General features: G+C 39.4%; 7 protein-coding genes across 21 annotated transcripts; 3 read left to right on the top strand and 4 right to left on the bottom strand.

Moving 5' to 3' along the window:
• The first annotated feature begins 147 nt into the window (after positions 1 to 147).
• On the top strand, positions 148 to 4,231 carry LOC108607606 (exosome RNA helicase MTR4). The gene is made up of 2 exons (XM_017998509.1): positions 148 to 1,327; positions 1,387 to 4,231. The coding sequence occupies exons 1-2, from the start codon at positions 208 to 210 to the stop codon at positions 3,459 to 3,461; spliced, it is 3,195 nt and encodes a 1,064-aa protein (XP_017853998.1). The 5' UTR covers positions 148 to 207; the 3' UTR covers positions 3,462 to 4,231.
• LOC108607607 (acetylcholinesterase) lies at positions 3,521 to 10,332 on the bottom strand. 3 transcript variants are annotated; one of them, XM_017998511.1, is made up of 8 exons: positions 10,175 to 10,332; positions 7,949 to 8,124; positions 7,750 to 7,882; positions 6,705 to 7,133; positions 5,430 to 6,649; positions 5,060 to 5,371; positions 4,320 to 5,000; positions 3,521 to 4,261 (listed from the first exon to the last, which is right to left on the bottom strand). In XM_017998511.1, the coding sequence occupies exons 2-7, from the start codon at positions 8,110 to 8,112 to the stop codon at positions 4,400 to 4,402; spliced, it is 2,859 nt and encodes a 952-aa protein (XP_017854000.1). In that variant the 5' UTR covers positions 8,113 to 8,124; positions 10,175 to 10,332; the 3' UTR covers positions 3,521 to 4,261; positions 4,320 to 4,399. The 3 variants fall into 3 exon arrangements, with proteins under 3 accessions (XP_017854000.1, XP_017854001.1, XP_017853999.1); XM_017998512.1 differs by lacking the exon at positions 10,175 to 10,332 and adding an exon at positions 10,122 to 10,130; XM_017998510.1 differs by lacking the exon at positions 10,175 to 10,332 and having other exon boundaries at positions 3,521 to 4,258.
• Positions 10,333 to 11,623: 1,291 nt separating this feature from the next.
• On the top strand, positions 11,624 to 16,242 carry LOC108607608 (V-type proton ATPase subunit H). 5 transcript variants are annotated; one of them, XM_017998515.2, is made up of 8 exons: positions 11,624 to 11,713; positions 11,771 to 11,889; positions 12,006 to 12,484; positions 13,487 to 13,699; positions 14,580 to 14,714; positions 14,776 to 15,338; positions 15,397 to 15,510; positions 15,675 to 16,242. In XM_017998515.2, exons 2-8 carry the CDS (start codon positions 11,853 to 11,855, stop codon positions 15,751 to 15,753), a joined length of 1,620 nt encoding a protein of 539 aa, XP_017854004.1. In that variant the 5' UTR covers positions 11,624 to 11,713; positions 11,771 to 11,852; the 3' UTR covers positions 15,754 to 16,242. The 5 variants fall into 5 exon arrangements, with proteins under 5 accessions (XP_017854004.1, XP_017854003.1, XP_017854005.1 ...); XM_017998514.2 differs by lacking the exon at positions 11,624 to 11,713 and having other exon boundaries at positions 11,720 to 11,889; XM_017998516.1 differs by lacking the exons at positions 11,624 to 11,713; positions 15,675 to 16,242 and adding an exon at positions 15,566 to 15,655 and having other exon boundaries at positions 11,720 to 11,889; positions 15,397 to 15,499.
• Positions 16,243 to 16,694: 452 nt separating this feature from the next.
• On the bottom strand, positions 16,695 to 18,656 carry LOC108596741 (cytochrome c-2). Its single transcript, XM_017982811.1, has 2 exons — positions 18,556 to 18,656; positions 16,695 to 17,204 (listed from the first exon to the last, which is right to left on the bottom strand). The coding sequence occupies exon 2, from the start codon at positions 17,163 to 17,165 to the stop codon at positions 16,839 to 16,841; it is 327 nt and encodes a 108-aa protein (XP_017838300.1). The 5' UTR covers positions 17,166 to 17,204; positions 18,556 to 18,656; the 3' UTR covers positions 16,695 to 16,838.
• A 268-nt stretch (positions 18,657 to 18,924) lies between these two features.
• LOC108603942 lies at positions 18,925 to 20,291 on the top strand. The gene has a single exon (XM_017993177.1). The coding sequence runs from the start codon at positions 18,925 to 18,927 to the stop codon at positions 20,101 to 20,103; it is 1,179 nt and encodes a 392-aa protein (XP_017848666.1). The 3' UTR covers positions 20,104 to 20,291.
• A 216-nt stretch (positions 20,292 to 20,507) lies between these two features.
• Positions 20,508 to 26,881, bottom strand: LOC108606773 (sodium/hydrogen exchanger 6). 9 transcript variants are annotated; one of them, XM_017997268.2, is made up of 14 exons: positions 26,324 to 26,880; positions 24,843 to 24,967; positions 24,586 to 24,774; positions 24,238 to 24,527; positions 24,042 to 24,183; positions 23,654 to 23,962; positions 23,332 to 23,597; positions 23,216 to 23,267; positions 22,830 to 22,865; positions 22,472 to 22,647; positions 22,303 to 22,411; positions 22,118 to 22,237; positions 21,065 to 21,091; positions 20,921 to 20,960 (listed from the first exon to the last, which is right to left on the bottom strand). In XM_017997268.2, exons 1-13 carry the CDS (start codon positions 26,634 to 26,636, stop codon positions 21,080 to 21,082), a joined length of 2,139 nt encoding a protein of 712 aa, XP_017852757.1. In that variant the 5' UTR covers positions 26,637 to 26,880; the 3' UTR covers positions 20,921 to 20,960; positions 21,065 to 21,079. The 9 variants fall into 9 exon arrangements, with proteins under 9 accessions (XP_017852681.1, XP_017852699.1, XP_017852708.1 ...); XM_017997192.2 differs by lacking the exons at positions 20,921 to 20,960; positions 21,065 to 21,091 and adding an exon at positions 20,508 to 20,600 and having other exon boundaries at positions 26,324 to 26,881; XM_017997210.2 differs by lacking the exons at positions 20,921 to 20,960; positions 21,065 to 21,091 and adding an exon at positions 20,508 to 20,600 and having other exon boundaries at positions 22,472 to 22,629; positions 26,324 to 26,881.
• A 289-nt stretch (positions 26,882 to 27,170) lies between these two features.
• Positions 27,171 to 27,930, bottom strand: LOC108604018. The gene is made up of 2 exons (XM_017993304.1): positions 27,732 to 27,930; positions 27,171 to 27,673 (listed from the first exon to the last, which is right to left on the bottom strand). The coding sequence occupies exons 1-2, from the start codon at positions 27,928 to 27,930 to the stop codon at positions 27,171 to 27,173; spliced, it is 702 nt and encodes a 233-aa protein (XP_017848793.1).
• Between the last annotated feature and the right edge of the window lie 34 nt (positions 27,931 to 27,964).

Below are 27,964 nucleotides of genomic sequence, written 5' to 3'. Positions count from 1 at the left end.
AATATGTTTTCAAAATGCACGGATATTGTACAATTGTAAGCAAGCGACCGGGCTGTGAAGCGTAACGATATATCGTCGTCGATATATCGAATACATGGCATTACTTAACGACATCGCTGTTTGTGCCAGCACTATTACACATGTGTTTTTAACGCGGCTTGTAAATTTTCTAAAACTTAATAAATTAAAGCTTTAAGACGCTGTATAATGGATATAGACGAGTTATTTGACTGCTTCGAGGAAGGGGCGCCGGAGGATGCTCCAGAACCGACACCAGCACCCAGCAAAAAAACGCAAGCGACAAAAACGGAATCCGCAGAGGCAGCGACCGACAACAATAGCACATGCTCGAGAAAACGTCAAGCGGCAGAAAAGAAAACACCAGTAAAGAACAAAAATTCGGCAGAAGAACCTGCGAAGCGCATACGTGCAGATAAAACAAATGAAACCGAGAATGAAGGCATAGAAGAAATCGATTCTGACATTGAAATAAAAGATGAAAAGCCAGCCTCAGATACCGAGGAGTTAGATGAGATGGCGCTGGAAGAACTGCGTGTGCGCATTGTTACACACCAGTTAGTCTCACCTGAGTCATGCACACACGAAGTAGCCGCTCATCCCGATCAGGAGTATATACCATTGCAACCATTTACAGGCGTACCAGCCAAAGAGTATCCATTTGTGCTTGATCCTTTTCAAAAGCAGGCCATACTTTGCATAGACAACTCACAGAGCGTGCTCGTCTCAGCTCATACCTCAGCAGGTAAGACTGTAGTGGCTGAGTACGCCATAGCCAAGTCCTTGGCCGCCAAGCAGCGCGTTATATACACTACGCCCATAAAGGCGCTGTCGAATCAGAAGTTCCGTGAGTTCACCGATGAGTTTCAGGATGTTGGCTTGGTAACTGGCGATGTAACAATCAATCCTTCTGCTTCCTGCTTGATTATGACCACCGAAATTCTACGTAACATGCTTTATCGTGGCAGCGAGGTAATGCGCGAAGTCGGTTGGGTTATTTTCGATGAAATCCACTATATGCGCGATAAAGAGCGTGGTGTGGTCTGGGAAGAAACGCTTATTCTACTGCCGGACAACGTGCGCTATGTTTTCTTATCGGCCACCATACCAAATGCTCGCCAGTTTGCCGAGTGGGTTTGTCATCTACACAAGCAGCCTTGCCATGTGGTCTACACGGATTATCGTCCAACGCCACTGCAACATTATATATTCCCAGCAGGCGGCGATGGCATACATCTAATTGTTGATGAGAAGGGTCAGTTCAAGGAGGATAACTTTACCACCGCCATGGCTGTGCTAGCCAATGCAGGTACGTGGATATTCTTGTCTTAAATTTAAATCTTTAATTAAACTAAATACTTCTTGCAGGTGAAGCGGCCAAAGGTGATCAGAAGGGACGCAAGGGTGGCATCAAAGGTCACAATTCGGGCCAAACAAATATCTTCAAGATAGTCAAGATGATTATGGAACGCAACTTTGCTCCGGTCATTATCTTCTCGTTCAGCAAGAAGGACTGTGAGATTTATGCCATGCAAATGGCCAAGCTGGACTTTAATACGCTGGAGGAAAAGAAGCTGGTGGACGAGGTGTTCAACAATGCCATGGATGTGCTCTCCGAGGAGGATCGTCGACTGCCGCAGGTAGAGAATGTGCTGCCGCTGCTGCGTCGCGGCATAGGCATACATCATGGTGGACTGCTGCCCATACTGAAGGAAACCATTGAGATTCTGTTTGGTGAGGGCCTCATCAAGGCGCTCTTTGCTACCGAAACCTTTGCCATGGGCTTGAACATGCCGGCGCGCACTGTTTTGTTTACGGCGCCACGTAAATTCGACGGCAAGGACTTTCGCTGGATCAGCTCGGGCGAGTATATACAAATGGCTGGACGTGCGGGACGTCGTGGTCTGGACGACAAGGGCATTGTTATTTTGATGATCGATGAAAAGGTATCGCCCATGGTGGGACGAGATATAGTGCAGGGCAAGGCGGATACCTTAAACTCTGCCTTTCATCTTACCTATAATATGGTGTTAAATCTGCTGCGCGTGGAGGAAATCAATCCGGAGTATATGCTGGAGCGGAGTTTTTATCAATTTCAAAATCAAGCAGCACTGCCCATACTGCATGACCAAGTGCAGCAAAAGATGCAGCAGCTGGAGAAGCTCAGCATCAAGGATGAGCACAACATTGCCAGCTATCATCACATACGTGAGCAGCTGGACTTCAATGGCAAAAGGTTTCGCGAGTGGCTGACCAAGCCGCAGTACCTAGTGCCCTTTTTGCAGCCTGGACGTTTGGTTAAGGTCTCGGCCGGCAAGCAGGAGTATGACTGGGGCATTGTGTTGAACTTTAAAAAGCAGGATCAGAGTCGCAAGAATCCGCTCATTAAGAGCGAACAAAGTGTTGTGATTGATGTACTGCTGCATGTCAGCGAGGAGGCAGCTAAGACTGGGGATACGGAGCCTTGTCCGCCCAACGAGCGCGGCTGCATGGAGGTGGTGCCAGTAGCGAATACGTTGCTTACGCAGATTAGCTCCATACGCGTTTACTTTCCCAACGATCTGCGCACGGCGGACAATCGACGCGCTGTGCTAAAAACTATACAAGAGGCCAAGAAACGCTTTCCCTTGGGTCCACCTGTGTTGCATCCCATCGACGATATGCACATCAAGGAGCCAGAGTTTCGCCAGATTGTAGAAACTATTTCACAGTTTGAAAAGCTGCTTGACGAGCATCCACTACACAACTCGCCGGAGCTGGAGCGCGTGCATAAGAAGTATATGGAGAAGCTGCAGCTGCAGACGGAGATGCAGGGGCTCAAAATGGAACTGAAAGCTGCGCGTAGTTTGCTGCAGATGGAGGAGCTCAAATTTCGCAAGCGCGTGCTGCGTCGCATGGGCTACTGCAAACCCGGTGATGTCATTGAGTTCAAGGGCCGTGTAGCCTGCGAGCTGAGCTCTGCGGATGAGCTGCTGATTACCGAAATGATATTCAACGGCGTCTTCAATGATTTGACGCCACCGCAGGCTGTAGCGCTGCTCTCTTGTTTTGTTTGCGACGAAAAGTCAAATGAGGCACCACAGAGCGCTACAGAGCTCTCCGGACCGTTGCGTGCGCTGCAGAATCTAGCACGCCGCATTGCTCAGGTGAGCACGGAGTGCAAGCTACACATTGATTCGGACAATTATGTGGATAAGTTCAAGCCTTTCTTGATGGATGTTGTGCTGGCTTGGTGCAAGGGCGCCAGCTTTTTGGCCGTCTGCAAGATGACGGACATTTTCGAGGGCTCGATTATTCGCTGCATGCGACGGCTGGAGGAGCTGCTGCGTCAGCTGTGCCAGGCCTCCAAGACCATAGGCAATACGGATCTGGAGAATAAGTTCTCCGAGGGCATACGTCTGCTCAAGCGCGACATTGTCTTTGCTGCTTCCCTGTATCTCTAAAATTAAGTTTTATAGATTTTCGATAGACAACGAATAGGAGACGAAACAAATGTTCAATATACAGTTACAGTTACAGTTACATATATTTGATTGGACAAAATACAAATTACGTGTAAAATGCGTATGAGAAGAATTAGATTAAACATATAAACTAAGTGTATTTCTTATGTTTTCGCACATATAAGTTGTTATATACAAAATGTGTTCAATACATATACAATAAATGGATTTACACGTTGCATATGGAAAACATAAAAAATTATTGGACGGTTCACACTGATTGGTATGGTCATTGTTTGTGCTATATATGCGACACATAAAACATATATAAAATCTAGTTGCTAAGGCACTTAATGTTAAGCTAGACGACGAGTTAGCAGAGGCACTTATATATTTTTTAATTAAAAATCAAAAGCGTACAGCATAATCAAAATGTATAAGCTTAAATAAAATTTTATAAATATTGTAATGCATACAAAATGTTTAAACTAAAATACAGTTTGTTCTTTCGATTCTGTCATAAATTAGAAATTTAGAAACAATGTCTTAAATTATAGAATGTTATATACATGCATAGGCGTCGCCTCCTTCGATTGCAAGGCAGCAGCTTATGCGATGGAATGTCATTGATATGGATTCGTATTCGTTGGGTTTATCGAACTTAACAAATAAACGACGTTAAAAAAACAAATACAACTAAAATGTGTGAAGAGATCTTACAGATCTGTATAAATATTAATTACAAACTAAACATAAAACAAACACTAAAAACTAAAAGCTGCCAACCAGCCAAAACGCTGCTGTAATTAAAAAGAAATAATAAGTTATTGGTCTTAAGCGCAAGTGGCAGCTACTTACGCTAGTGCTGGCTGATCCTTAACTAATTGTTTGCTTGCATTTAACTCTCTAAGCGCATCCCACGCTTAGAGAGCGGTTACTTAGACAGATGTCTGTGGCACGCCTTCCACCAGTTGAGTGCGTCTTGGCTGCACTGCGGGCTGCACACTCGAGGCAGCAGTTACTGTTGTTGTTGTAGTGCGCTGCGAGGGCACGGGCGTGGTGCTGCGACTGCTGCTGGCTACGCTAGCGGATACAGTGGGCGTGCGCTTTGTGGGCTCCGACTGCAGTTGCGGCACGGGCGTGCTGGAAATGGGCTGCAGCAAACGCTTCTCCTCCACAGGCGGCGGCAGCGATGATTTGCTTACAGCGCCATTGGACTGTGAGCGTGGCGGCTGCTGCTTCAGCACATGGCCATTGGTTTCCTTAAGCGAAATGCCAGACTTGAGCGAATTCTGGCTGCCGCTCTTTTGTGTCATGGCCAGCGAGCTGGGAGAACGCAGCGATGTGGTGTCCGTTTGCGCTTTGCTGGCCAGCGTCTTGCTCGATGGCGAATCTCTGAACTCGTAGATATTGTCGCGTGAACGCAGCGCATGATGATTGGTCACCATATGCGCATTATCCACACCACGCGCATCTGTGTCCGGCTCCAAGCCATCGCCGTTGATAAAAGCATCCTCGTCATAAAAGCGATCCGACTGGCTGCAGGCGCAAGGATTAAGCAATTAATTTAAGTTTGGCAAGCCAAGCTGCAGACTTACCGTTTGGCATTGCGCCACATGATGCAGCAAATGACGACCAGCACAATGAGAAAGAAGCAAGCGACCGACATGCTCCAGAAGGCAATCTGCAGCGGTTCCTTGGGCTCCCACCAGTACTCAGTCGTAGGCGGATATGTGGGCACCAGCACGCCTATGACTGTGGGCAGGTACTGTGTCCAGAAGGCGCTCTCCGTTTGGCGATAGTTCAGCAGTATGGACGAGTTGAAGGTGGTATTGATGTTGAGGTAGCGTATTTCGCCATTGTAAGCACGCTGAAAGTGCATGCCAAGCACCTGCTGAGGAGTGGGATTGCTGCAAATGGAACAGACAGTTAGTTGGTTTCAATTGAGCAAGGGGGCGTGGCACTTACCCATATCTAGCAAAGTTGCTAAAGGTCTGCATGAAAAAGTGACTCATATTGCGATCATTATCTGTCCACATGTTGCGCTGCAGATGCTCCTTTTTGGGAAAGAACTCGGTGTCCATAAAGGGCGCGCCAGTCAAAAAATAATGCTCAATATCGTGCGGATATTTGCGCCACTGTGGATAGTTGAATGCCTCGACGGTGGTGTTAAGCACATACATATAAACAGGCACCTTCTGCTCCAGCAGCAGCTTAACCATTTGATCCACCGGAGCGCGATAGTAAAGATCGCTAAGCAAATTGATGTACTGCTCGCGTATGAGCGTCGTATTGTGCGGATCTGGCCAGTAGGTGTACATGTACTTGATGGCTTCATAGACACCATTCGGATTGAGCGTGTAGTTGTAGCGGAAGACATGCTCACGCAGCTTTTGCTCAAAGAAACGCTCGTTGAGCTCATAGTAGGGCGCCAGCGATTCGTTTTGGGAAATAAAGAACGCCGCCTCCTGTGTGGTCACTCCCGTCATGTATTGTATGTTGCGATTGAAGCGTCCGGCGCGTATAAGAGTCTCTGGCGTTTGGCTGAGGAAGCGCCAGTCCTTGGAGCGCCAGCCCTCGTACCAATCATCGCCAGGCAGCGTAAAGTTATGATCCAGCACCGGGCCCCAGGGAAAGCTGCCCACCTGCGGCGAGAACTCTGCATTGCCCAGCTCATAGAAGCTGCGTCCAGTGCGCAAACAGTTGACAAGCTTCCAAGATGAGTCTATGGAGCAGCCCAGCACCTGACCCAGCACACGGCTCGTGTTCTGCGCTCTATACTTGTCTTGTATGAGCGCCCAATCTGCCAGCGGCGAGCCGGACTGCGCTATAACCCGCTTGACAATATGACGCGTCTGTGGCGCCACCATAAGCAGCCCAGCTGAGGCAGCGCCTGCGCCCGGGCCAAACAATGTGATGGAGTCGCGATCGCCATTGAAGAACTCAATGTTGTCATGCACCCACTTCAGCGCCATCGCCTGATCCAGTATGCCGTAGTTGCCAGGCGAGTTCTCATCCGCAGTGGAGAGAAAACCCAAAGCCCCAAGGCGATAGTTAAGCGTCACCACTACCACATCGTAGAACGAGGCGAGTATGTGGCCCTGGAACAAGTTGGAGGCGCCACGCACAAATTCGCCGCCGTGTATGTAAACCATAACGGGATACTTTTGAGCTACGCCAGCGCCAGTCTGCAAATAGTTTAATTAATTTAGTTGCTCTGCCAACCTTAACTTTCAAGCTTACCTTGGGTGAATACACATTAAGATATAGACAGTCCTCGTCCATATCCATGACGCCTTTGGTAGCGCCCGTATAACGCACGGGCTGTGGACAAGCCGGACCAAAGTCCACTGCTTGCAACAGTTGCCAGCCACGATGCACTCTGGGTGGCTTGAAGCGTCCTTCGAATGTGGGCGGCATGGCATATGGAATGCCTAAGAATACGGAGCATTCGCCCATAACGCGATCCACCGTCGAGTGATAGGGCCGGTAAAATGATTTCGGATCGGGATTGTCATACATGTACACCTTGAAGCCCTGCACCTGACCATAGTTGGTAGTCACAAACACATCCCGTTCCAGCGTCAACGAATCGCGTCGCTGCTTGCCCTGCAGATCCTCTCGCCAGCCCGCCAAGACGCCTGGAAAGGGTGTGCGCGCATTTGGATCATTCTGTGAATTTTAATTAAATAAAATAATTATAATATTAGTATTAATAACAATAAGAAATATCCAAACTGATCTGTTATCAGATTAAATAGCAAAGTATTAACATCGGAAAAATCTCAAGCACTTGTTTAACTTTAAAATCAAATATTATTTTAAATATAATTTATAAAACTTTTTGCTTGATATTAGAAATATTTAAGCTTTTCATAAGTTAAATATTAATTAAAATTTAATTTCTAAAAAGCTGTAGTGTGATATTCATCAAATTTGAACTTTTCCTTTGCTCTTTTGATATTCGATAATGATTTTTCAGCTAATGTTTGAAAATTTTCTGTAAGTGCACAGAATGTTGCGCTTGGTTTCTTGAACTATTTACGATTATTACAGTTGTCGTAGGCGCACATGGGGAATAAACATGTGTAATTGATTATGTCGCCTTCGAACGCATGAAAACTTAATTAAGATTATTGCTTTGATATATTAAGAGTGAAAGATGTTGCACAGATGATTCAGAAGCTAAGCTCAATGGTTGCTTATTGTTCGTTTGCGTTATGTTCTATGACTTTTGGGGTCAGCTGGCTTAATTGAAGTGAACCTAGTGTCAATTTAATTAAATTACCGGATCAAAGCGAAAGCGATCTTCATTGGGCATGCCCTGCGGATATTGTCCAGGTGGATTTCTGCCTGGATAATTGGCGCCATAGCCATTTGGCTGATAGTGTCCATAGCGCCGATCGTTGAATGTATAAGTTCTGCAAAAAAAAATAAATATAAATTAAAGAAGCAGGTCAGCTAAATTTCGAAAGGCAGCCACTTACCTGTAGTCGGGATCACCGGGACTGGGCCACTGATAGTCAACGCCGACACGTGAATAGAAACGTGGATCACGCGTTTGTGCATTTGCCAGCGAGGGCAGCAACAAAAGTAACAGCAAGCCGCTTAGACATTTTAGTTTATCACGATATTTAAATTTGTGCGTCATTTTGAACTGCAACTGAATTTGTTTATAATTAAATATAGTTATATTTGTTTACTTTTAGATTTGTTTATGCTGCTTATTAACAAGCCTAAAGCTCATGGCTTGGAGTAAGAGTGACCAAACTGGTTTCTTACATTACGTTTGGCTTAGTTACGTATATATATTTATATAGGAATGTTTGCATATTGTGTTAGACCAGGCGACCGACAAACCCGTTTTCTCAGTCGCCATAGAAAAAAAAATTATATATAAAAATGCGCTAAAAATAAAGTTACAGCATAAAACTTCAAGTTGAATTGCGTTTTGAGCGTTATTTCAAATTGAAGTCAAATGCATTAGCTACTCCTCCATTGTTTATGGAAACAAATGTTGGCAATGCAGTAATTGCTTCAATTGTTAAATCCAATTAACTTCCAGATTGTTAACACCCAATAATGAGTAACTTAGAGTTAACAAATTGTTGAAATTTTTACATTAACAATTCGCTATTTAAATTGTGTAGAGAATTGAATGGCGCCCAACTTTAGGTGCGAGCTTCTTGTAATATTTTCTGTTAGCTGAAATTATTCCATATCACTGTGTTCTTATCAATTTACACTGTTTATTGATTTATATTCCCTAAGGTCAAACATTGTACCATTAAGATTATTAATCTTTTACTCAATTCCCAAATTGCTTTTAACCGAAATTAAAACAAACAAGCGCTGAACAAGATAAATATAAAACTATATATTGTAATTCATATACAGTTAAAGCTGCTTTGATTTCAAAACTCAATTTGACATCAAATTGGCTTGAGTTTGTATATTTTAAATATATTTCTTTAATTTTTAGCGCATACGTTGCAAGCAAATTTTGTTAAGTGTATTTTGCAAATTGCTACATGCTCTTAGCCCCGTTGCTAGGGTTCGTCATACTTCCGGTCATTCCCACAACTAATTGTATGTATGTATTTATTATTCCCTATGAAAAGTACAGTCAAACGCACACACACCCCATATTGGGAATTGAAGTAAACAATTTGCAGGTGTTTCGTTTTTTTTTGTATTACAACAAAGCAACAACAAGCAAACGTTTAATGTGAGTTGCACTTTTGATATTTGATTACAAAGCCGACGACGACGACGTCAACGTCATGCAAACTGGCTCAAGGACTTACTCAGACACACAGACACGTTGCAAGCGTTGTTGCAATATATGTATGTATGTGTGTGCATCTGTTTTATAAGGTGCATTAACCTGCTAACACAGACGCCTCAAGTTACAGCCCTTTAAGCTTATTTTTTTTCGCAATTTTTAATTTAACGGAAATGCAAACGCCTGCACAAAAAATAAAAGAAACATAAACAACAATTTTTAAAGGTTGTTGTCACCCTTTTGCAACGTTCTTTACGGGAATTCTCATATCAAGTTTCACGTGTGTATATGTGTTTAATTGTTGTTGTTGTTGCATGAATCACAAATCTCTATTGCTCAAGCATTTTGGTTAGTTATATTTTTTTTTTGTTTTCGCAATCATTAAGCAAACAAAGCACACACAATCAAATATGCTACGATAACGTCGAAAGTGAAGAGCATGCAGGTGTGTCTGTATGTGTATCTATGTGTGTGTGTGTGTGTGTGTTTAGTTGGAGCTGCGTTCTTGGCCCACTGAATGGAAGCTGTTGCTATTGCTTTTAGATATATCACTGGCTTTACAGTTATGCTCCAATTGATGACGTCGTCACTTGTTGCGTTTCGTTGTTAATATTATTACAATTTGTTGGTCTTTACGCACACAATCTAATCTTTACGTATTTTACGCATTCATGTCACCAATTGTTAACTTTCTTTGCATTACGTGCGCCAACGCCCCGAAAAAATAACAAATTTTAACGCTCACAAAACACGCTGAGAAAAAAACAAAATGCTTCAGAAATGACCGTTTTGAGTTTTGAGCCAGGCCTAAGCAGTGACGAGAGTCAAGAAGCCAAAGCAGCCACAGCTATGCTCACACACACACGCACACATACTAATACCAATAACAGCCAGACATGTATACGCATTTGGCTTTGTTAACACTCACACAGATAAACGCGCGCGCTCACACCGAACTGGCTTTCATGAGAGTCGTCGCTGTGTTACCAACAACTGTCACACACACACACGCGCACTTCACTTCACTTTGTATCTGTGTGCCTTCGCGTTGAACGTGCGCAGCTATCGACCGGCGCAACCGTTCCTCTCGAGCGTCAAAACGAAAATGAAGCGCCCACACCAATGTGACTAATAACCTGCCTCGGAGAGCCGCCCGCAGTGAGAGTGAGCGCAGCTCGAATTGTAAGGGTAAGACTATAGTCTTACAGTAAAGACTGCTAAGAGAGTTTCGATTCCCATGCTGTTAAGTTGTAATTTAAAAAATCAAATGCTTCAGCATAAGCGAGCAATATACAATTACATAGGCTCGCTATTTAAGCAATAAATAAACAATTATTAATTTATTATTTCATGAGCAGTAGTGCAGTAGGGTTAAGGCCATACACAAAACTACGGATCGAATTTCTGTAACTTAACACCAGCAAAGCGCGTTCGGCGCTTGAGTTTAAAAAGATTATTTATTAATTGCCTAATTAAGCCCTTTGAACAACATAGCGCTGCTGTAATTGGGGCCACACCAACTAAGTTACAATTAAAGGTTTTTTGCATTACAATAAGTCGCACTTTGCATAATTTCTAATTTGTCCGCTTAGCTTAAGAAGCATACGTAAATGTTTTGAAGTACACGCGGGAAGTGTTTCTGATTCATTCACCGCCAGTCAGCGCTGCGTATGAGCAATTAAAGCCAGTTTACATTTTGACCCCGACTTATTGAATTTTCAACTTTGCGTCTTGGGCGTAGCTGACGATGTTAATTACTGCAGCCGTCGCTTCCGATGTCAAAGACGCGGGAAACAATTAGAGCACTTGAAGCGATGGAGTTAACTCAGTCTTGAGTGTGGCACGCGTTGTTTACAAAATTTGTTGCATATACTAGTCAGTGTCTACCATAAGTTATATCAATTCCACTAATTATTTGACCAAATTGCTATTTTTCATTACATCAATCTACCCTATATATTTGCATTAGAAAACTAAACTGCCTATAAGGCTCACAGAAGTATTAATACATTTTACGCTATAAATGTAAGTGTAGTAAGATTGCAATTTGATGTTTAAATTTCCGTTACAATTAAATACTAAAATCTGGATAACAAGTACATACCATGTTGGATGACAGTTTCGAATTGCAATGGTATCGTGTCCGCGCTTTGACCAATTCTATCGGTGAGCAATTTCTGCTATAAAATATTTAGTTTCCAAAAGCTGCAACAATTAACATTCCTTTCATTGAATCTTCATGCAGTCCATGTACAGCAAGCAAAGTTTTGTTGAATAGTGCTGAGTGGAAAGATAGTTCGTCTGCTACAACTACAATTTAATAAAAATACTCTAAAGCGTTACTCTCTGCAATGAAATGAAGTCGATAATAACTTCAGCTGATAGCAACACTATCGAAAGTGTGCGACCACTCGATTGCTTTTCATGTAATATCGAATAAGTCACAAGACCAGTCAGCTGAATTTCGGTACTGTCGCATTAAGTGTGAAAAGACACTCGTAATTTAAATATATTTTCTTGCTAGATATTCTGCTTGAAATTGTGTGCACCCAGCGCGCAGCACCCTTATTGTGTACCACTCGAAACACCGTTAAACAGCCAGCAAAATGACCACCGCACTTTATTTGCCCGAGGAAAACATTGGTAAGAGCAAAGCAGCTGACCTGTGTGAAAAATCGAACGTCTGGCAATTTAGCAGACGCACCCCCGAGACCGAGACAAGATAATAACTTTAACTGCAAATGTTTTCGCTTACGCAGATATGATTGCTGCCACCTCGGTGTTGCAGCAGCAGGCAGCCGATATACGTAGCCGTACTATTACATGGGCATCGTATATGCAGTCGCAGATGATAAGCCAGGAGGATTATCAGGCCATCAGTGCGCTAGACAAGCAACGCTCCGCTTTTCTGACTGAGAATCCTACACAGGCAGTGAAGACGCTGCTGAATCTTGTCTCGCATTTATCCAAGGACTCGACCATTCAATACATACTGGTGCTGCTCGATGATTTGCTGCAGGAGGATCGTGCACGCGTGGATCTTTTCCACGAAACCTCTGGCAAGTTTAAGCAATGTGTCTGGGGTCCATTCCTCAATCTGCTGAATCGTCAGGATGGCTTCATTGTCAACATGGCATCTCGTATTTTGGCCAAATTCGCGTGCTGGGGTCATGAGACCATGCCCAAGGCAGACTTGAACTTCTACTTGCAGTTCCTGAAGGATCAGTTGGGCATCAATGTAAGTATTATAGTTAATGTAGTCATTTCTTATATTCTAGTCAGGTGCATTAAGGAATCATCACGTATATAAAATAGCATGCAGCATGATAGTTTTATCATTCGTATGATTCGGGATGTTGATAGTGATTGATTGGAACTTATTTAGCTAGTATATCAACATCCCTCAAGTTAAAAATAAAACTTGATTGATAGTAGTTGCATGCTAATCATATTTTGTATATAGAACATTACATTACATTAAGAATTGGATACTCATACGAACCCAATTGGGAAAGTAAATCTAGGCAGCTCTAATAATTGGCTTATTTCAAAATAAATTCGAACTACAATGGGTGAAATTGATGCTAATCGTAAACATAAAATTAACTTTAGTTTGCCTAACTCTAATATAATTGCATGCTTTGATCTAAACTTTTATATTTGAACTAAAGCTTAGAATATAATCTACTGCAAAAGCTCTAAAGATGAGATTGTAATTAGGCACATCAAATTAGTTGAAAATTTCTGTTTGTAATTAAATGAATTCTATCTGCGATACCTATTGGCATATCTATCCTTATATACCATTTGTGTTTGTCTTTACGAAATTCTTACATTTGTTTCTAATTGCAATTAAATAAAATTTTGTTGATTGCAAAACTTTTAAATAAACATCACTGCATTAAACACGATAAATCAGCTGTTAAGACACTGAAACGTCAACCACAACACACTCGAAACAAAAAAACCAACCACCCAACACAATATTCACAAATTTCAACGATTATCTATCATTTATGTTCTATTTAGCAATTTCTGTTACATGTCAAGTTACAAGTCAACAACAAAACCCAATGTACCTGTTGCACTTTTATTACCATATATTCTATTTCTGAACCAATATTTTGATGTACCTATTTTTAATTTAATGCAATTTACCAAACAATATTTAAACAACACCAATAACCGAACGTTGACCGCGACCCTGTCCTCCTCTGAAACTGTAACCCCAACGCCTCAGAGCGCTGCATATCTGCAGGAGAAGGCCGAGCAGGCCAAGCGTGTGCAAACGATTATTGTGCACTCGCATGGACAGCATGGTAAAGATCATCATGGCAACCAGTACAGTCCCTCTGTGGCCCTAATGCAGCAACGCCACGATCTGGCCAATGAGAGTTACCGCGAGGTGCGCTCCACCGCCACTTCTGATCAGGATGGCAAGAGTCATATACCGGTATTCCAAACAAAACAAAAAAAAAAAAACAAAATCAAATATCAGCCGACTCAAAAACCACAACAAATCTAATAACTACTTACCCTCCACACCAACAAAACACTGAACACTTAGAACACAGACAGATACACATACAAAAAACACAGATACACACACATACAAACACAAATATGATGCAAGTGTAACGTTTATGCAGTGAAAACATTGAAATTGAAAATATTCTTAAACCAATTGGTATGGATTTTGTACTATAAGACTAAAAGATGGCAAGAATTTAAAATGCTAATATACTAAGCAATTGGATATTAAAAATTAATATTTATTAACTAAACCAAGTTCACGTCTTGAACAGCGCATAAACGTAGAGCATACGCATCTATGTGTGTGCGTGTGTCAATTCGTCTCTCTACTAACCCTGACTAATCCTCATGATGTTTTAATTATAAAGTTAACGCCAGTGGAGCAAACAAAATATCTAAACGTAAAAGATTTGTAAACAAGCTTAATGGTAATGGTTTAATTATAATTCGGTGACGGTTTAATATACAACAAACACAAGCAATAAGACAAAAAATAATGTTGCCAACATGCTCTCTCATAAGCAGGCAATTGTAATTCGTTTTTTTTTTTAATAATTTTTAGTTTTTTCTTAATTTTTATGTAGTTCGCACCTACACCTTAGTCACACCTTTTTTATTATGTATGTAGCTCTAGTAATTGTTGCTGTTTTCTGTTGTACTATTAGCGCGTAGTGTGAACAACAATTAGCGAAAAAGAAGAGAAATAAATTTTCATAACTAACGTGCTACTAAAAACAAATCGACAAGTCCTTTGTCTTTAGCAAAAACTCACGTTAATAACTGATAATTAATTTCCACAGAACAACGAGTACATCCAATCGGTGGCACGCTGCCTCCAGATGATGCTACGCGTGGATGAGTATCGCTTTGCATTTGTCACCGTCGATGGCATCAGCACCTTGATTCGCATTCTATCGACGCGTGTTAACTTCCAGGTGAGTTAGAAATTGATTGCCTAAATTGTTTTGGTAATTTAAATTCGATTTCTATTCATAGGTGCAATATCAGTTGATCTTCTGCCTGTGGGTGCTGACCTTTAACCCCCTGCTGGCTGCCAAGATGAACAAGTTCAGCGTTATACCCATACTGGCTGATATACTGAGCGATTGCGCCAAGGAGAAGGTAACGCGCATCATACTCGCCGTCTTCCGCAATCTGATTGAGAAGCCCGAGGATTCATCGGTGGCCAAGGATCATTGCATTGCCATGGTGCAGTGCAAAGTGCTGAAGCAACTCTCCATCTTGGAGCAGCGTCGCTTTGACGATGAGGATATTACCGCCGATGTGGAGTATCTGAGCGAGAAGCTGCAGAACTCTGTGCAGGATCTGAGCTCCTTCGATGAGTATGCCACGGAGGTGCGCAGCGGTCGTCTCGAATGGTCGCCCGTGCACAAGTCCGCCAAGTTCTGGCGCGAGAACGCCCAGCGTCTCAATGAGAAGAACTACGAGTTGTTGCGCATACTTGTGCATTTGCTGGAAACCGCTACAGATGCCATCATACTGTCCGTCGCCTGCTTTGACATTGGCGAGTATGTGCGTCACTATCCACGTGGCAAGCAGTAAGTACAAGGCCTCAGCAGACAGACTATAAGTTAATAAATAATTGTTACCTTGCAGCGTGCTGGAGCAGCTGGGTGGCAAACAGATTGTCATGCAGCACTTGGGCCATGAGGATCCCAATGTGCGCTATGAGGCATTGCTGGCTGTTCAGAAACTGATGGTACACAATTGGTTAGTATGGCTTTATCTACTGATCCACCTCAAGTCGCCCCCATCTATTACTCAGGTACCGCTGGATACGCACACGATCTTGCATTCTCATGAGCAGCCTTTATAGATTTATCAAAATTTGTCAAGCTATTAAGTCAAAATTATTTGTTTTCTGTTTTCATCAGGGAATATCTTGGCAAGCAACTGGAGAAGGATAACGAGAACCAAAAACAAGGCTCAGCGCCCATTGCTGGCAAGGCCTAAAAGCATGTTCAATCATTAGCCAGAGCATCGCCAGCCGCCCTTAACACTTAACTAACAATAAGAGGTTGGACGACATCTTGGTCTGCTCCTGCCTCCATCTTCCCACACACACACAACCATCGTTTTCTTCTTGCTTAACGCATGTGTTTTTTTCCTAATATTAAACTAAGTTCCGTTCGAAAACAAATTTTTTACTTTGTGCTCTTTTAGCGAGAGAATATTTAGAGCAAGCGGGCGAGAGTAAATACATATATATATATATATATTATTGTTTATGTTTTGTTGTTATTATTGTTGCTATAACTTTTATGCGCCGCTGTACAGAGTTTGTCTCACAGTTTCTGCACACCTAAAATAGTAAATTTGTATTATATGTCTTAACAACGGCGCTTATATAAAAAAGAAAAACAAAAACCAATCAAAGTATTTCTTTTCAGTAAATCAAAATGTAAGAAATAACTGCAATATTATTAAATGTTATTAAGCTTTGTGAAATGCAATTGCAAGTACTTTTAAAAACAAATAATAATAATAACTTCATATGCATTAAATTGTTATTAAAATTGTACGATAAAATTTTTGAATGTAAAAAATACAATAATGTATTCATAAATAAAAGCTAGCCAAAACTTTAAATGTATTGGCATATGTGGTATATATACGACTACTTTTTTATTTTATTTAAACTAAATAAAGGCTAAGTTCAGAATCCAGGATCTAGCCAAGTAGAGAGCTTTTAAAAGCTTTAAAGCAATTTCCCAATTATAAATGAATTTAAAGACAATAGATTGTTGTTTTTGTTGTTGTTGTTATTATTATTTAATTATTTGTTTTCTGTGTTCGTCATTATGTTTTTTGGGTTTAAATTATTTCCACTTTTGTTTAAATTAAATAATATAATTGTCCTATTTAAACTTTATAATTAACATAACTGTAGTTTTAAGTTTTGTATTCTGTTGCTGTTGAGACCTGAACACATGCCCATCGGCAGCGACACGCCCCCATTAATTGCATAATGGGCGTAATACCAAAGTCTACGGCTGCTAAGGTGGTGCTAGGAATTAATGAAGCAGCGTGCACTTCATTTACTTGGTGGCTGCCTTCAGGTAGGCAATCAGATCGCCACGCTCATTGGGCTTTTTCAAACCGGCGAAGATCATCTTGGTGCCGGGGATGTACTTCTTGGGGTTCTCGAGGTACTCGAAGAGAGTATCCTCATTCCAGGTGATGCCCTTAGCCTTGTTGGCATCTGTATAGGCGAAGCCGGCAGCCTGGCCAGTCTTGCGACCGATCAGACCGTGTAGGTTGGGGCCCACCTTGTGCTTGCCACCAGCCTCAACGGTGTGGCACTGCGCGCAACGCTGCACGAACAGCTTCTTGCCCTTCTCAACATCACCAGCTGGTACACCCATTGTCGTTAATATGTATTAGATGTGTTAACACCGACTCGACTGTAAAGAGAATGCGAAAAAAAAATTAATAACTTGCGAAAAACTAAAAGCTCTGTTACATAAACAATTAATAAACTGCAGCCAACATGCGCGACTTTTATCTCTAACTCTAATCAAATTTACCGCTATGCGAAGGTTAACTAACTACGATAAGAACGCCCACCCAATACTAGTAATGCACCTGATTAATAAAAACACTTAGTTACCTAACGGAATGCGCCCCAAAGCTCTCTCCACACACGCGCACAAAGTTCATTAAACGAATATCTCTCAGCAACGTCACCAGACACTCACACACACAGACACACGATCAAGTCACATGTTGTCGTCACCTACGTTCTCGCTTTGCTATTGCTTCTCGTTTGGATTATTTGCGTCAGATTTTTTTGCTACCGCCCAGCAACAGGCTTAAACTCCAGTTAGTTGTTGACACAGTCTCAGGGTCAATAAAAAATTGTCGGGCTTTTTCAACTCATTAGATTGCATGTTATAGCATTGCATTGAATTCTGAACTTGAATTTTTAATTGCTGGCGTAAAGCTCCGTTACATGCACACGCATACAATTGCATACAAAGAGTGTGCGAGAGAGAGAGTCGACAATGTCAGATAGCTGCGGCCTTGACGAGATTAGAGACCCACTTTTTTTTCTTTAAAGAAAGTGCATTGGAAGGTGGCCAATAGCTGTGTTTGTTTGTATGTGTGCAGCTGTCTATGCGTGAGAGTAGGTGGCGCGAGAGTAATGGGAGCTGTGTTACATAACCTGTCCTGATTTGATACAATTTACTTGGATATCTTTACTTGAGCATAGCAAAAAGGCAATATTGGCCAAAGTAATTATAACTGGTTTAACGACCACGTGGCGTCGAAGAGCTATTAAAATTCCCAGAAATGCTATGACACACTATGTACATATTTTGCAAAGGCGCACGAGCGAGACGGCAATGATCTCGCTCTCAGTTTTGCCCACTATCATGTAATCATTCAATGCCAATTATAAATTTCCTTAAAAGATTATGGTTTATGTACATAAATGAAGATTTTCAATGTCATTTTATGATTAACAAACTATTATATACACGTTATTATTATATCTACATACGTATGTGCATATGTATGTATGTGTGAATATACAATTGTATATGTATAAGGTCACACGTTTATGTAACGCTAAACAACCCCCAAAAATTATTGACATTCATTTGCAAATAACACTTTTACACTTGTGATCATAAATTATGTAAGTAATTTACTAAACACTTTCACACCATACACAATTTTTAGCATATCCATGGTTTTTTGTTCTATAATCCATTGATTTACGTCATTTTAGGAAAATCACCCGCTACTTACATTGAACACAAGCGCGTCTTTTTTTGAATGAACAAAAATAGCGGAAAAGTCCAATTGGGATTTGTGAATTTTGAGAGCAGGGCAGCAAGAAATGAGCGAGCGAGAGGTCAGAGTCTCAAGGTTGGAGTTCGACTCAAATGCTCGCCTGAGCAATTGTGCGAGCAAGATATACGATGTTTCACCAGTGTTGCCACAGTATCATAAGATGTAAATAGCCATGTCCAGCGAGAAAACTGCTAGAATCACAATACTAAAACAAGCTCGCGATACATTTGACAACACTACAAAAATCGCAAACGACGCTAAACAACAAGGAAACAAATGTAAAGTTTATAAATTGCCTTTTGAAAGGCATTCATTTCGTACAAAATGAGTGCACACAAACAGCAAAGATCGCTGAAGCATTTGTGCTCGTTTGATACAGATCATGTTATGGACGAATCAGGCTATTTGTCCTTTCAAGCGCTGCACAATTCAACCGCATCGGCGCCATTTTATTTATTCGACGCTGACAGCGAAAGTGAAAACTGTCGCAATGCAGCAAACTCAACACAAATTACGCACAACACAAAGACTGATTATAGGACACCAGGAAGCCAGACGTTCTGGGGCCAGACGCCAGCGGACACAGATGTTGAGTTGGTATCGCCGCAACGCAACAAGCGACGCAAGCCGCAGCTGTTGCCTCCACATAGCAGTCCGAAGAAATCCAAAAAGCAATTGTTTCCCGTAGCGGAACGACACTGTCGTACCAAATACTACAATGGTCTGGAGAAACTGGACATTGTGGGCATGTTGAGCAATACTCTGCCAGCACTGGAGTGTATACTGCAACACCTAGACGCGCGCATGCTGGATCTAATGACGCGAGTCTCTACACGCTGGGCACAGGCTGTTTACAAGTGTAAGCAGCCGCAGGAACGACTGCATCAATATCGATATAAACAGAGTCTTAGCAAGGAGAACTGGCAAGCAGCTAAACGCGCTTGCATGCTCAATAAAATCACCAAAAACCTTGTGCCATTAAGAGCATTCAATGCCATAACACCAAATCAGACGCCGCAGCACATGTCGTCACAGCAGCAGCTGGAGGAGCAGCAATCCTTGGTGGAGCAAATACAACGCATCAAGTGTCCACGCTGTGGGAAGGCTAGCAAAGTATATTGCAGTCAAGCGCCCGCTTCAGCAGCTGCATGCTGGACACCACAGCCAACCGCACTTTCGCAAACATTACCACATCAGTTTAGCTACAGTGCGCCAGTACAGAAGGCACCAGCGCTGCTACGTTTCCATTCACTGGATCAGCTTAAGCCCGAACGCGCACAAAAGTTTGGTGAATGCACCAGTTTCGCTTGCAAGTTTCGCTTCTGCCTGCACTGCTGTTGTGCACCACATCCTGGATCAAAGTGTCTGGTTAGCGAGCTAGGCACACCCTCGAAGCTGCTGCAACCAGCTGAGCGTGAACAGCTGACGCCGCCCAAGCGTTCACAGAAAAAAATTGATTCCAAGCTCATACGCAAGAATTCACTCAAGCGCCTGAACTTTTAAACATTCTTAAACTTAAGATTCCAACAAAACAACTGTACCAATGCTTTTTTTTAACTAGTATTACTCAGCATTTTGAACATCTTTGTATTATTATTACGTTTCGTTAAGTGTATGCTCAACATTTCATTGTACCTCTGTGAGATTAATAAGTTGTTAGGCTAAGATTTTACAAATTTTTATGAACAAAAACAAATAAACATAATGTATTTTAATATTACAAAAAGACGCATTTTTAATTTGAAATTTATATTATTAAGAAGCAAGGAACGAGACGCTGTAGACAAAGGGGCGAGCCAGAAGGTTTTACTCCATGATTTCATAGAAGGGTAGTTGTAATTTTTAAATATATTTATTTTTACTTTAGTTATTGTTAATTTTTAGTGCATTTATTGCAATTTACAAAACTAATGCTACAAATACTATAATTTTTTGCCATAAAATCCTAAGAGTCTGATTCGCGTTGATACAGGACTTTGAACATGCTCCAGAATTTCCAGCTAAATTTGTTGTGGGTACAATTAGTTTTATTGTTTTTTAAATGTTTTACATGAAAATATATAGCCGCAATGTTAAATAAAATAAGAAAAAGGAGTATACATATGAGTATTTTGGCTTTTTATTAAAAGCTTTAAATAATTGTTTGTAATTTGGGCCTGTAGAAATTATGTACAGTAAATAATTTAAGAATAAAATCAAATGTTTTACGCTTTAAAATATAATTTAACAAATCACAATAGCTTAATAATTAATTTGTAATTTGAAATGAGACCAATTGCTATAAAAATCTAACAACAAATTGCGCAACAAAACTTAACTTTAAATTTTTAAATATAAACATTTCCAGCTGCAGTTGTAACCTATAAAAAAAACAAGAGCACATAAATTGCAATAAATTATAAGTAAAGCTTAACATTGTTTTAAATATAGCATAAAGCAAATCAACTTATAATTTTATACTTACATGGTTAGTCGCATGTTAGTTAAGATTCTAAGAAATAAGACGTATACAATAAAATAATAATAATAATTACCAAGTACCGAAATAAATTTTATTTTTGGGTGCAGAGTGCTTTCAAAATTCTAACTATAAAAAATATTCCCAAGCATAGCCTATATGGACTATATTAGGACCTTAGGACAATCTGAAGTCAATTTAAATTTTCATTAAACTAAAAACAAATACAAAAATATATGTTGTTTTAAATGAAAGCAATGCTGTTATTAGCTGTGTTAAATATTAAATTTGTGTATATATTTTGTTTAGTAAGGCAAATAAAAATATAGTTTAGGTAAGGAAATATTGTTCTTAAATTCGATTTTGATTTTGTCATTTTTTTGGATTACATAAAATTGTTAGTAACAAAACTATGTTCATTAGCAATGTGATTATTTGCATTTACAATATTTGACTATTTTGATTACATTAAATTTTATAAAAGTTTAGTATATAAAGAATCCGCATCAAATTTGTTGGATGAAAGTTTAGGGAGATAGATAAGAAATATAATTGCCGGAGCAAAAATAAATAAATTAATGTTTTTGCAAAATTTGTTGTTGAGTTGTTGTTGTTGTTAGATATATTTAGGTTAGCCGTGCAATTAAGGAATGTACAATAAATATTAAGACTAGAATAAACAGTTTGGCCTCGCTTTAACAAATAATAACAATATAACAAATAGTATTAACAAAATTAACAATAAAATTGGTTATCAAATTATATATATAAGAAAACAAATCACAATTTTTCAATCGGTTTTATGTATAAAACTTGTCTACGTTGGCCAGCATAAACTATGAGTTTATATATATAAAATATATACAAATACAATATTTTAGATTATTCTTTTTCCATATTTAAGTACAATTGGTTTGTTTAGTTGTTAATCTTTGCTTATTGCATTTTTGGTTAGTTTGCTCTTTGTCTACTTTATTAGTCTTTTTGGTGCTTTTTTCATTCAAGATTTCTGTAGCTAGCGAGTAGATTGTGAGTATCGCCCATGTAACGTATACTTACGCGATTTATTGAATTGCGACGCGTGCCGGCTAAGGCATCCGGACTGAGTCCATTGCCTCCAGTGTCATTATCAATGCATATATCCGAATCGGAATCAACGCGTCGAAATTCGCTGCCATCCTAAGCAAAATATTAGACGAAATTAGAATAGATTTTAAAAAGAATGTATATTTTATACTACTCACCTGCGTTAGCTGTTGTGTGGTTGTCAACAGACGTGCTATGGGATTGCAGCAAACAGGCAAAGTTTCCAGTAGCGTAGGACGTGAATGTGTCAGCAAGGGCTTCATATATCTATGCGCATTTAAATGTATATAGTTTATATGGTTGTAAACAATTGTTTGCTGCACTTACTTTGTATCAAAGTTGCCCCAAATTCTAGCTAGTATAGCCTTCTCATGGCTATTTCGTCTACGGCCGCTGGGGCCATCTATAGGTGTATCCAAATTAGTTTCACCACCGCTATTTATACGCAGCTTTCCACGTCCGCCGCTGCCACCACCTTCCACGTCCTGCAAATAACCATCAGACTGCAGAAATTTCAACACACAACAACAATTAGCATACAAATTAAACGAAAACTAAAATCAAAAACATAAAACAAACTTAAGCAAAATTATTACATTTATGTTTATGTGATATGCTTTAAACAATTATAATAACTGCACAATAAATTATGGTAGCATGAATTGTAATACATTTATAAACGTACCGGCACCGAATGTGAATTATCCATGGAATTGTATACCTTTTTATTTATTTTATTGTTTTTGATGATGCAACAAAATGTTGTGAAAATGCATAAAAAGTAAAATTATGTTAGGCACACAAATTAAATAGTACACATATGTAGATATGTATGTAAGACTAAATATTTGCTTAAGCATGCTAAAGACGAGCTACAAAATATAATTTATACACATTATATGTATGCTACGTCTATAAAATATTTATTAATATTTTAAAAAAATTGATAGCTCCAAATAACCTTGTTTAAATTTCATTATAATCTTAGAATCACTTCAAAAATTTAGTTACATAAAATTTGTAATAGATAATAAAAAATATATAGCACTTTAATCAAAATGATTTACTTACACTATGCACTTGATAGTTATTCAACTGTTCAGTCTCATCGTCCACGCCAACGCTGTGAAATAACAAATTTTTACAATTAACAATTAAAAGTATTAGCATTGGCAATAAAAACTTACGGAATTTTGAGCCAATTAAGCAAAAAGTTGGCTGCGCCGCCTTGAATAATAACCGTAAAGATGACAATCAATGAGGTGGCCGTCAACATGGTCTGACGTGCATCCGAAACGGTATTGCGTATGGCCAAGGCAAATGACATGGCGCCACGTAAGCCGGCAAAGAAGAGCATATGCTGGAAGTTTGTGGAAATCTTGGGCTTGCGTTTGATATTCAAAAGCCAGGACAAAGGATAGACATTAACGGCACGTCCCAAGGCAGCGCAGATCTGCAAAGATACAGAATTAATAAAAATAAAAAATAGTTATTTTTTTAAAGACTTACAAAAGCTGTTATAATAAAACCCGCATCGAAATGATGCTTGGGAAAGGTAAACATCGAAACGCCTATGTAGGAAAATATAAAGTTCTCCGCCAAAAAGTTGAGAAGCTCAAAGATTTGTTTAGTGCGCTGACGGGAATCCTCCGAGAGATTATTGTACGTATAGTGCGCCTGACAAATGCCGCAAAATAGAACAGCAACAACGCCCGTAAGCTCAGTAGCCTCTGCCAGCAGGAAGGTGCTATAGCTCATAAGCACAAAGAGCGCCGATTCTAATAAAGGAAAGTCACGCACGCGCGTAAACTTGGTCAAGTGTGGCAGGAGTTAAGGATAACAATAATATTGATTTAATGTATAGTTTATAAGTTGGCGGATGTTTAAAAAAGGATATCAATGCTGTAAAACAGCCCATGACAGCACCAATCATCAGCGATAGCAAAAATATGGAGAAAAAGTCGCCCAATGAACGTAGAAAAGCTGATGTTTCAAACTCGCCCGAATTGGAATAATGTTCACCGTAGTTTTGTATGGCACTATAAGACAAATTAATTAATTTAACATATATATTGGGGTATTCTTTTACTTACCCACTCAGCACTATGGCCACTGCATCATTCAACACAGATTCGCCTAGCACTAGCGCATAGAGATTTACATCCACACGTAAATCATTAAATATGGCCAATATTGTAAGCGGATCCGTAGGTGAGATTAAGGCACCAAAATACAGCGTGTCCAGGAATGTAAAACTGCTGCTCAAATATTTTGGCATCAATTTTACACAACCGTACATAAGACCACCGATTAGGAAGGCCGACAAAGTGGTGCCCACAATGGCAAACGTTAGAATTGCGCCCAAATTGCGAAAGAAATATTTCTAAAAAATGTAGAAAAATACATAAATATATAAAAACATACATAACGAATATACAAACCTTTTTTAAGCTATAGCCTGCATAGAATATGATAGGCGGTAGTATTATATTGAAAAACACTTCGGGATCGAAAGTAGCCTTTAAATCAATTTCATTCTCTTCTATATCATAGACTTGACCCCGAAATACATATGCATAGGTCTTCACGCCCTCGGGCGGTTTTGTTGCATTCGTCTGATTAACTGGATACTAAGTATATAAATTAAAAAAAAAACATATACATTATGTTAAAAGTGCAACTACATTTTTGAATTTACCTTAAACCACAGTGTATCTGGCGGCAATTTGTCATTATAGATGGGCACACCCTGGGTCTCCACCTGCATGTGCACCAAGGTGGTATTAGTGCCTGCATAGCGTATAATGGCGCCCACTATTAAGCCTAAAATAAAAAATATAAATACAAATTTATAGTTGGATTCAAAAAGGCTTTGGAAAGTTCCACAAATCTATGCAACTACTACTTGAATTTTTGAACTTTTGCATTATGCATCAATTTAAATATTTCTTTACTTTATATTAATCTTATAAAGCTTTTAGTGCCATTATATTATAAGTTAAATTCACTTAAATGAATGAATTCTACTATAAACTAGTTAAATTCTTTTAGCGCGCTGCACTCTTAATTGAATCGGTTACGAGGGGTTTATAGTGGTATACTATAAGCATTACGGCAAAATCTAAATCTACCTAACACAAATCTAGCGCTTAAAGTGACTAATAAATAGACAAATGATAGCGTTTGTATATGAACAAAAAAAGACTGACTCATTGCATGATAAGGCATAGCAACATTTGGCGCAGTCTGAAAGGCTTTATCTATATATTATTATTCTTGTTTATGCCATATTTATTTTGTTTAACAACATGTCGTATATAATGCGCAATCTGTTGTACTTTTGACCAAATTAAGATAGATCTAACCGGCACAACTGTTAACACAAAACCAAGTTATTGTTATCACGTGACCAGCGCTTCTAATTAGCATACATATGTATATTCTTCTGAAATTTTTTTATTTATTGTGTATACGTTAGGCAAGTTAACGTGTAAATAATTAACTTTACTGATGTCAAAGCAAATTTATTTGAAAACAACAACAAATGCACAAAGCAAAATCACCAAAGCAAATGAGGCAACAATAATGTGGCAACAAAATGCATACAAAACAAAGTACAGTGAAAGTTCAATAATAAGACGAAAGTTGAATACGAATAACAAATATACAAATATTTGTTTAATATATTCAATATTTATCATCATACACAAGAAACACTTGAATTTAATTTTATTTAATACTGTATCGAATATTCAACGTCGGACTGTGAATAAAAAGCAAATGTACTTGAAATTTTATTTATTTTTATATATGCACATAAAATACATACATGTATGTATGTATGTATGTAATTTAGCTGTGATTGCATTTTTTGCAACGTAAAAGAAAATATTCTTATATCTTATATTCTTATATCTTAATTTATTCAAGTTGAAGTTCACTTGGAATTTTTAGCGTCAGCTTCATATATCACGAGTGGGCTTTAATACTTTAGACGGTAAAGCATTTGCCTGATTACGACTCGTTGTTGTTGCTCTTTTCGTTTTGTGCCCTAGAGACGCGTCAGGCAACGCCAAATGGGCACGCAAAGCGCACAAATTAATTGTATGTACATAATTATATTATACATGACAAATGTAAATAAAGCTACAATATGTTTCCATAGAAAAAAAAACTCACCATAAATGACAGCGAGTCCTGTTTCATGCAACCAGGAGACACGATGATGTTTAAACAACCATATGGTTAATACCGTTAGCGCTAGCAGGAACACAAATACCAGCAAATCCAAGCTTTGTATGCGATGATTAAGTGTTGCCTTGGCATCCAACGTTATGTCCGTATCCGCTGCATTGCAGCCACTGTTGCCCAGGCAAATCAGCACAAGAAGGAGCAACGTTGTCGAAACTTTCCAACGTTCCAGCTGCCAAACCTTTTGCATTTTGCGTACGTCGTGTGCGGGTGACACGAAATTTATTGCACAATTATACATTTAATTTAATTTAACCTGTTCCGTTAGATAGCAGCTGCCTGCAGCAGCGCCTCCTGCCCGCCGTACAAAAAACTTAAATCGATTTTCGTTGCGCAGTCAATTGATTTTTTTTGCTTTTGTCACTCTCCGTTATATAAAAATTTCCAACTATGCACATACGCACTTGCAGTTGTCACAGGTTAAATTAATTTTTTCTCTTTCAAATTGCGCTTGCTCATTTGCTAGGTAGTAACTAATACTAAACAAAAAACAAATTTTTGTTGGGTTTGTTTTGGTTTGATTTTCATATGCCATTGCAGTGTTGCCAACTATCGATAGCATAAATCACCTAAATTACGAATGGAAAAAGCTTTAAAAAAGCTTAACTCATAAGTCAACAAAAATAGGCAAACGTTACTAAAAATCTTTGCAATATTTCAAATTAAACATAACATGTGGATCATTTTTATGAATTAAAGTGGACAATATGGCAACAATCTGTACTGCATAAAAATATTATTGAATAGGCTTGAAAGCGAAAAATACTGCAATAAGTTAGTTTGTAGTTTTATTTAACAACTGTTCTCTTTTGAATTTGGCAATAATTTGCATTATTTCCAACTTAGCCTCCGTTCTATACTCCTCATCCAGCTGATCTAGATCTTGTGATATAGTCATACCATAATGATAATAGTTGGTTTGGTTCAATCTCACATTTGTATCGGAGCATGTCTTCGGACGTTTACTGGGTGGTGGTGTGGGAGAAGGTGAGGGTGTAGGTACACTTTCTTCATCTTCATTAAACGACACCTCGGAAAGTTCTTCTTTTATGGTAACATTACGGGTGGCTAAAGGATCATCATTGGACACCTCACTTTCATTGGCACTTGGAGCCGGTGTATGTGACGACTTATCCATGGATGGATTCAGGAAAGATAGTGTGGATCTAAATTTCCAGGTGCTGCTGAGATTATCCGCTTCTGCGCTTGTGTTTCTGGACTTGCTTTCCTCAAAAAAGTAGTACGTTTTCATATTTGTCCATTTCTTCTGCAGCGCCTCTAAAAATGTTTCCATATTGTTAGTTAGCCGTTAAACATATTTTGTTTATATGCTCACCCTTTGTAACAGCTGTGTTTAAATAAAAATCACAGCAATTGTTTACTTTTTCAGCCAGCCGCGGCCAGAATTTAGCTTTTTTCGCTTTGAAACTGTATAATGGATGGGATGGATCCCATATATAAGGTGCAGCTTTAATATACTTGATAATAAAGTATAATATTTCATCTGACCACACAACTTTATTTGTTTTGCTCATTTTTATAACAATTTGTTATTAAATATTACAATAA

This window comes from Drosophila busckii, chromosome 2L (assembly GCF_011750605.1).
Source record: "Drosophila busckii strain San Diego stock center, stock number 13000-0081.31 chromosome 2L, ASM1175060v1, whole genome shotgun sequence".
NCBI classification, from domain to species: Eukaryota; Metazoa; Arthropoda; class Insecta; order Diptera; family Drosophilidae; genus Drosophila; species Drosophila busckii.
The sequence above is the reverse complement of the archived record's forward strand: the minus strand, read 5'-3'. Positions and strand labels throughout refer to the sequence as shown.

Coding starts and splice junctions, on each gene's coding strand:
- LOC108606773 (XM_017997192.2), bottom strand. CDS start 26,636: ATGTATAATTGTGCAATAAATTTCGTGTCACCCGCACACGACGTACGC. Junction 24,775..24,842: donor CAGATACACTGTGGTTTAAG/GTAAATTCAAAA, acceptor TTATATACTTAG/TATCCAGTTAATCAGACGAA. Junction 20,601..22,117: donor GTCGCAATTCAATAAATCGC/GTAAGTATACGT, acceptor CAACAAATTTAG/CTGGAAATTCTGGAGCATGT.
- LOC108607608 (XM_017998515.2), top strand. CDS start 11,853: ATGACCACCGCACTTTATTTGCCCGAGGAAAACATTG. Junction 14,715..14,775: donor CGACGCGTGTTAACTTCCAG/GTGAGTTAGAAA, acceptor TTCTATTCATAG/GTGCAATATCAGTTGATCTT. Junction 15,339..15,396: donor CACTATCCACGTGGCAAGCA/GTAAGTACAAGG, acceptor GTTACCTTGCAG/CGTGCTGGAGCAGCTGGGTG.
- LOC108596741 (XM_017982811.1), bottom strand. CDS start 17,165: ATGGGTGTACCAGCTGGTGATGTTGAGAAGGGCAAGAAGCTGTTCGTG.
- LOC108607606 (XM_017998509.1), top strand. CDS start 208: ATGGATATAGACGAGTTATTTGACTGCTTCGAGGAAGGGGCGCCGGAG. Junction 1,328..1,386: donor GGCTGTGCTAGCCAATGCAG/GTACGTGGATAT, acceptor TACTTCTTGCAG/GTGAAGCGGCCAAAGGTGAT.
- LOC108607607 (XM_017998511.1), bottom strand. CDS start 8,112: ATGACGCACAAATTTAAATATCGTGATAAACTAAAATGTCTAAGCGGC. Junction 7,883..7,948: donor CCCGGTGATCCCGACTACAG/GTAAGTGGCTGC, acceptor TTTTTTTTGCAG/AACTTATACATTCAACGATC. Junction 6,650..6,704: donor TTAATGTGTATTCACCCAAG/GTAAGCTTGAAA, acceptor AACTATTTGCAG/ACTGGCGCTGGCGTAGCTCA.
- LOC108603942 (XM_017993177.1), top strand. CDS start 18,925: ATGAGTGCACACAAACAGCAAAGATCGCTGAAGCATTTGTGCTCGTTT.
- LOC108604018 (XM_017993304.1), bottom strand. CDS start 27,930: ATGAGCAAAACAAATAAAGTTGTGTGGTCAGATGAAATATTATACTTT. Junction 27,674..27,731: donor AAACACAGCTGTTACAAAGG/GTGAGCATATAA, acceptor AAACATTTTTAG/AGGCGCTGCAGAAGAAATGG.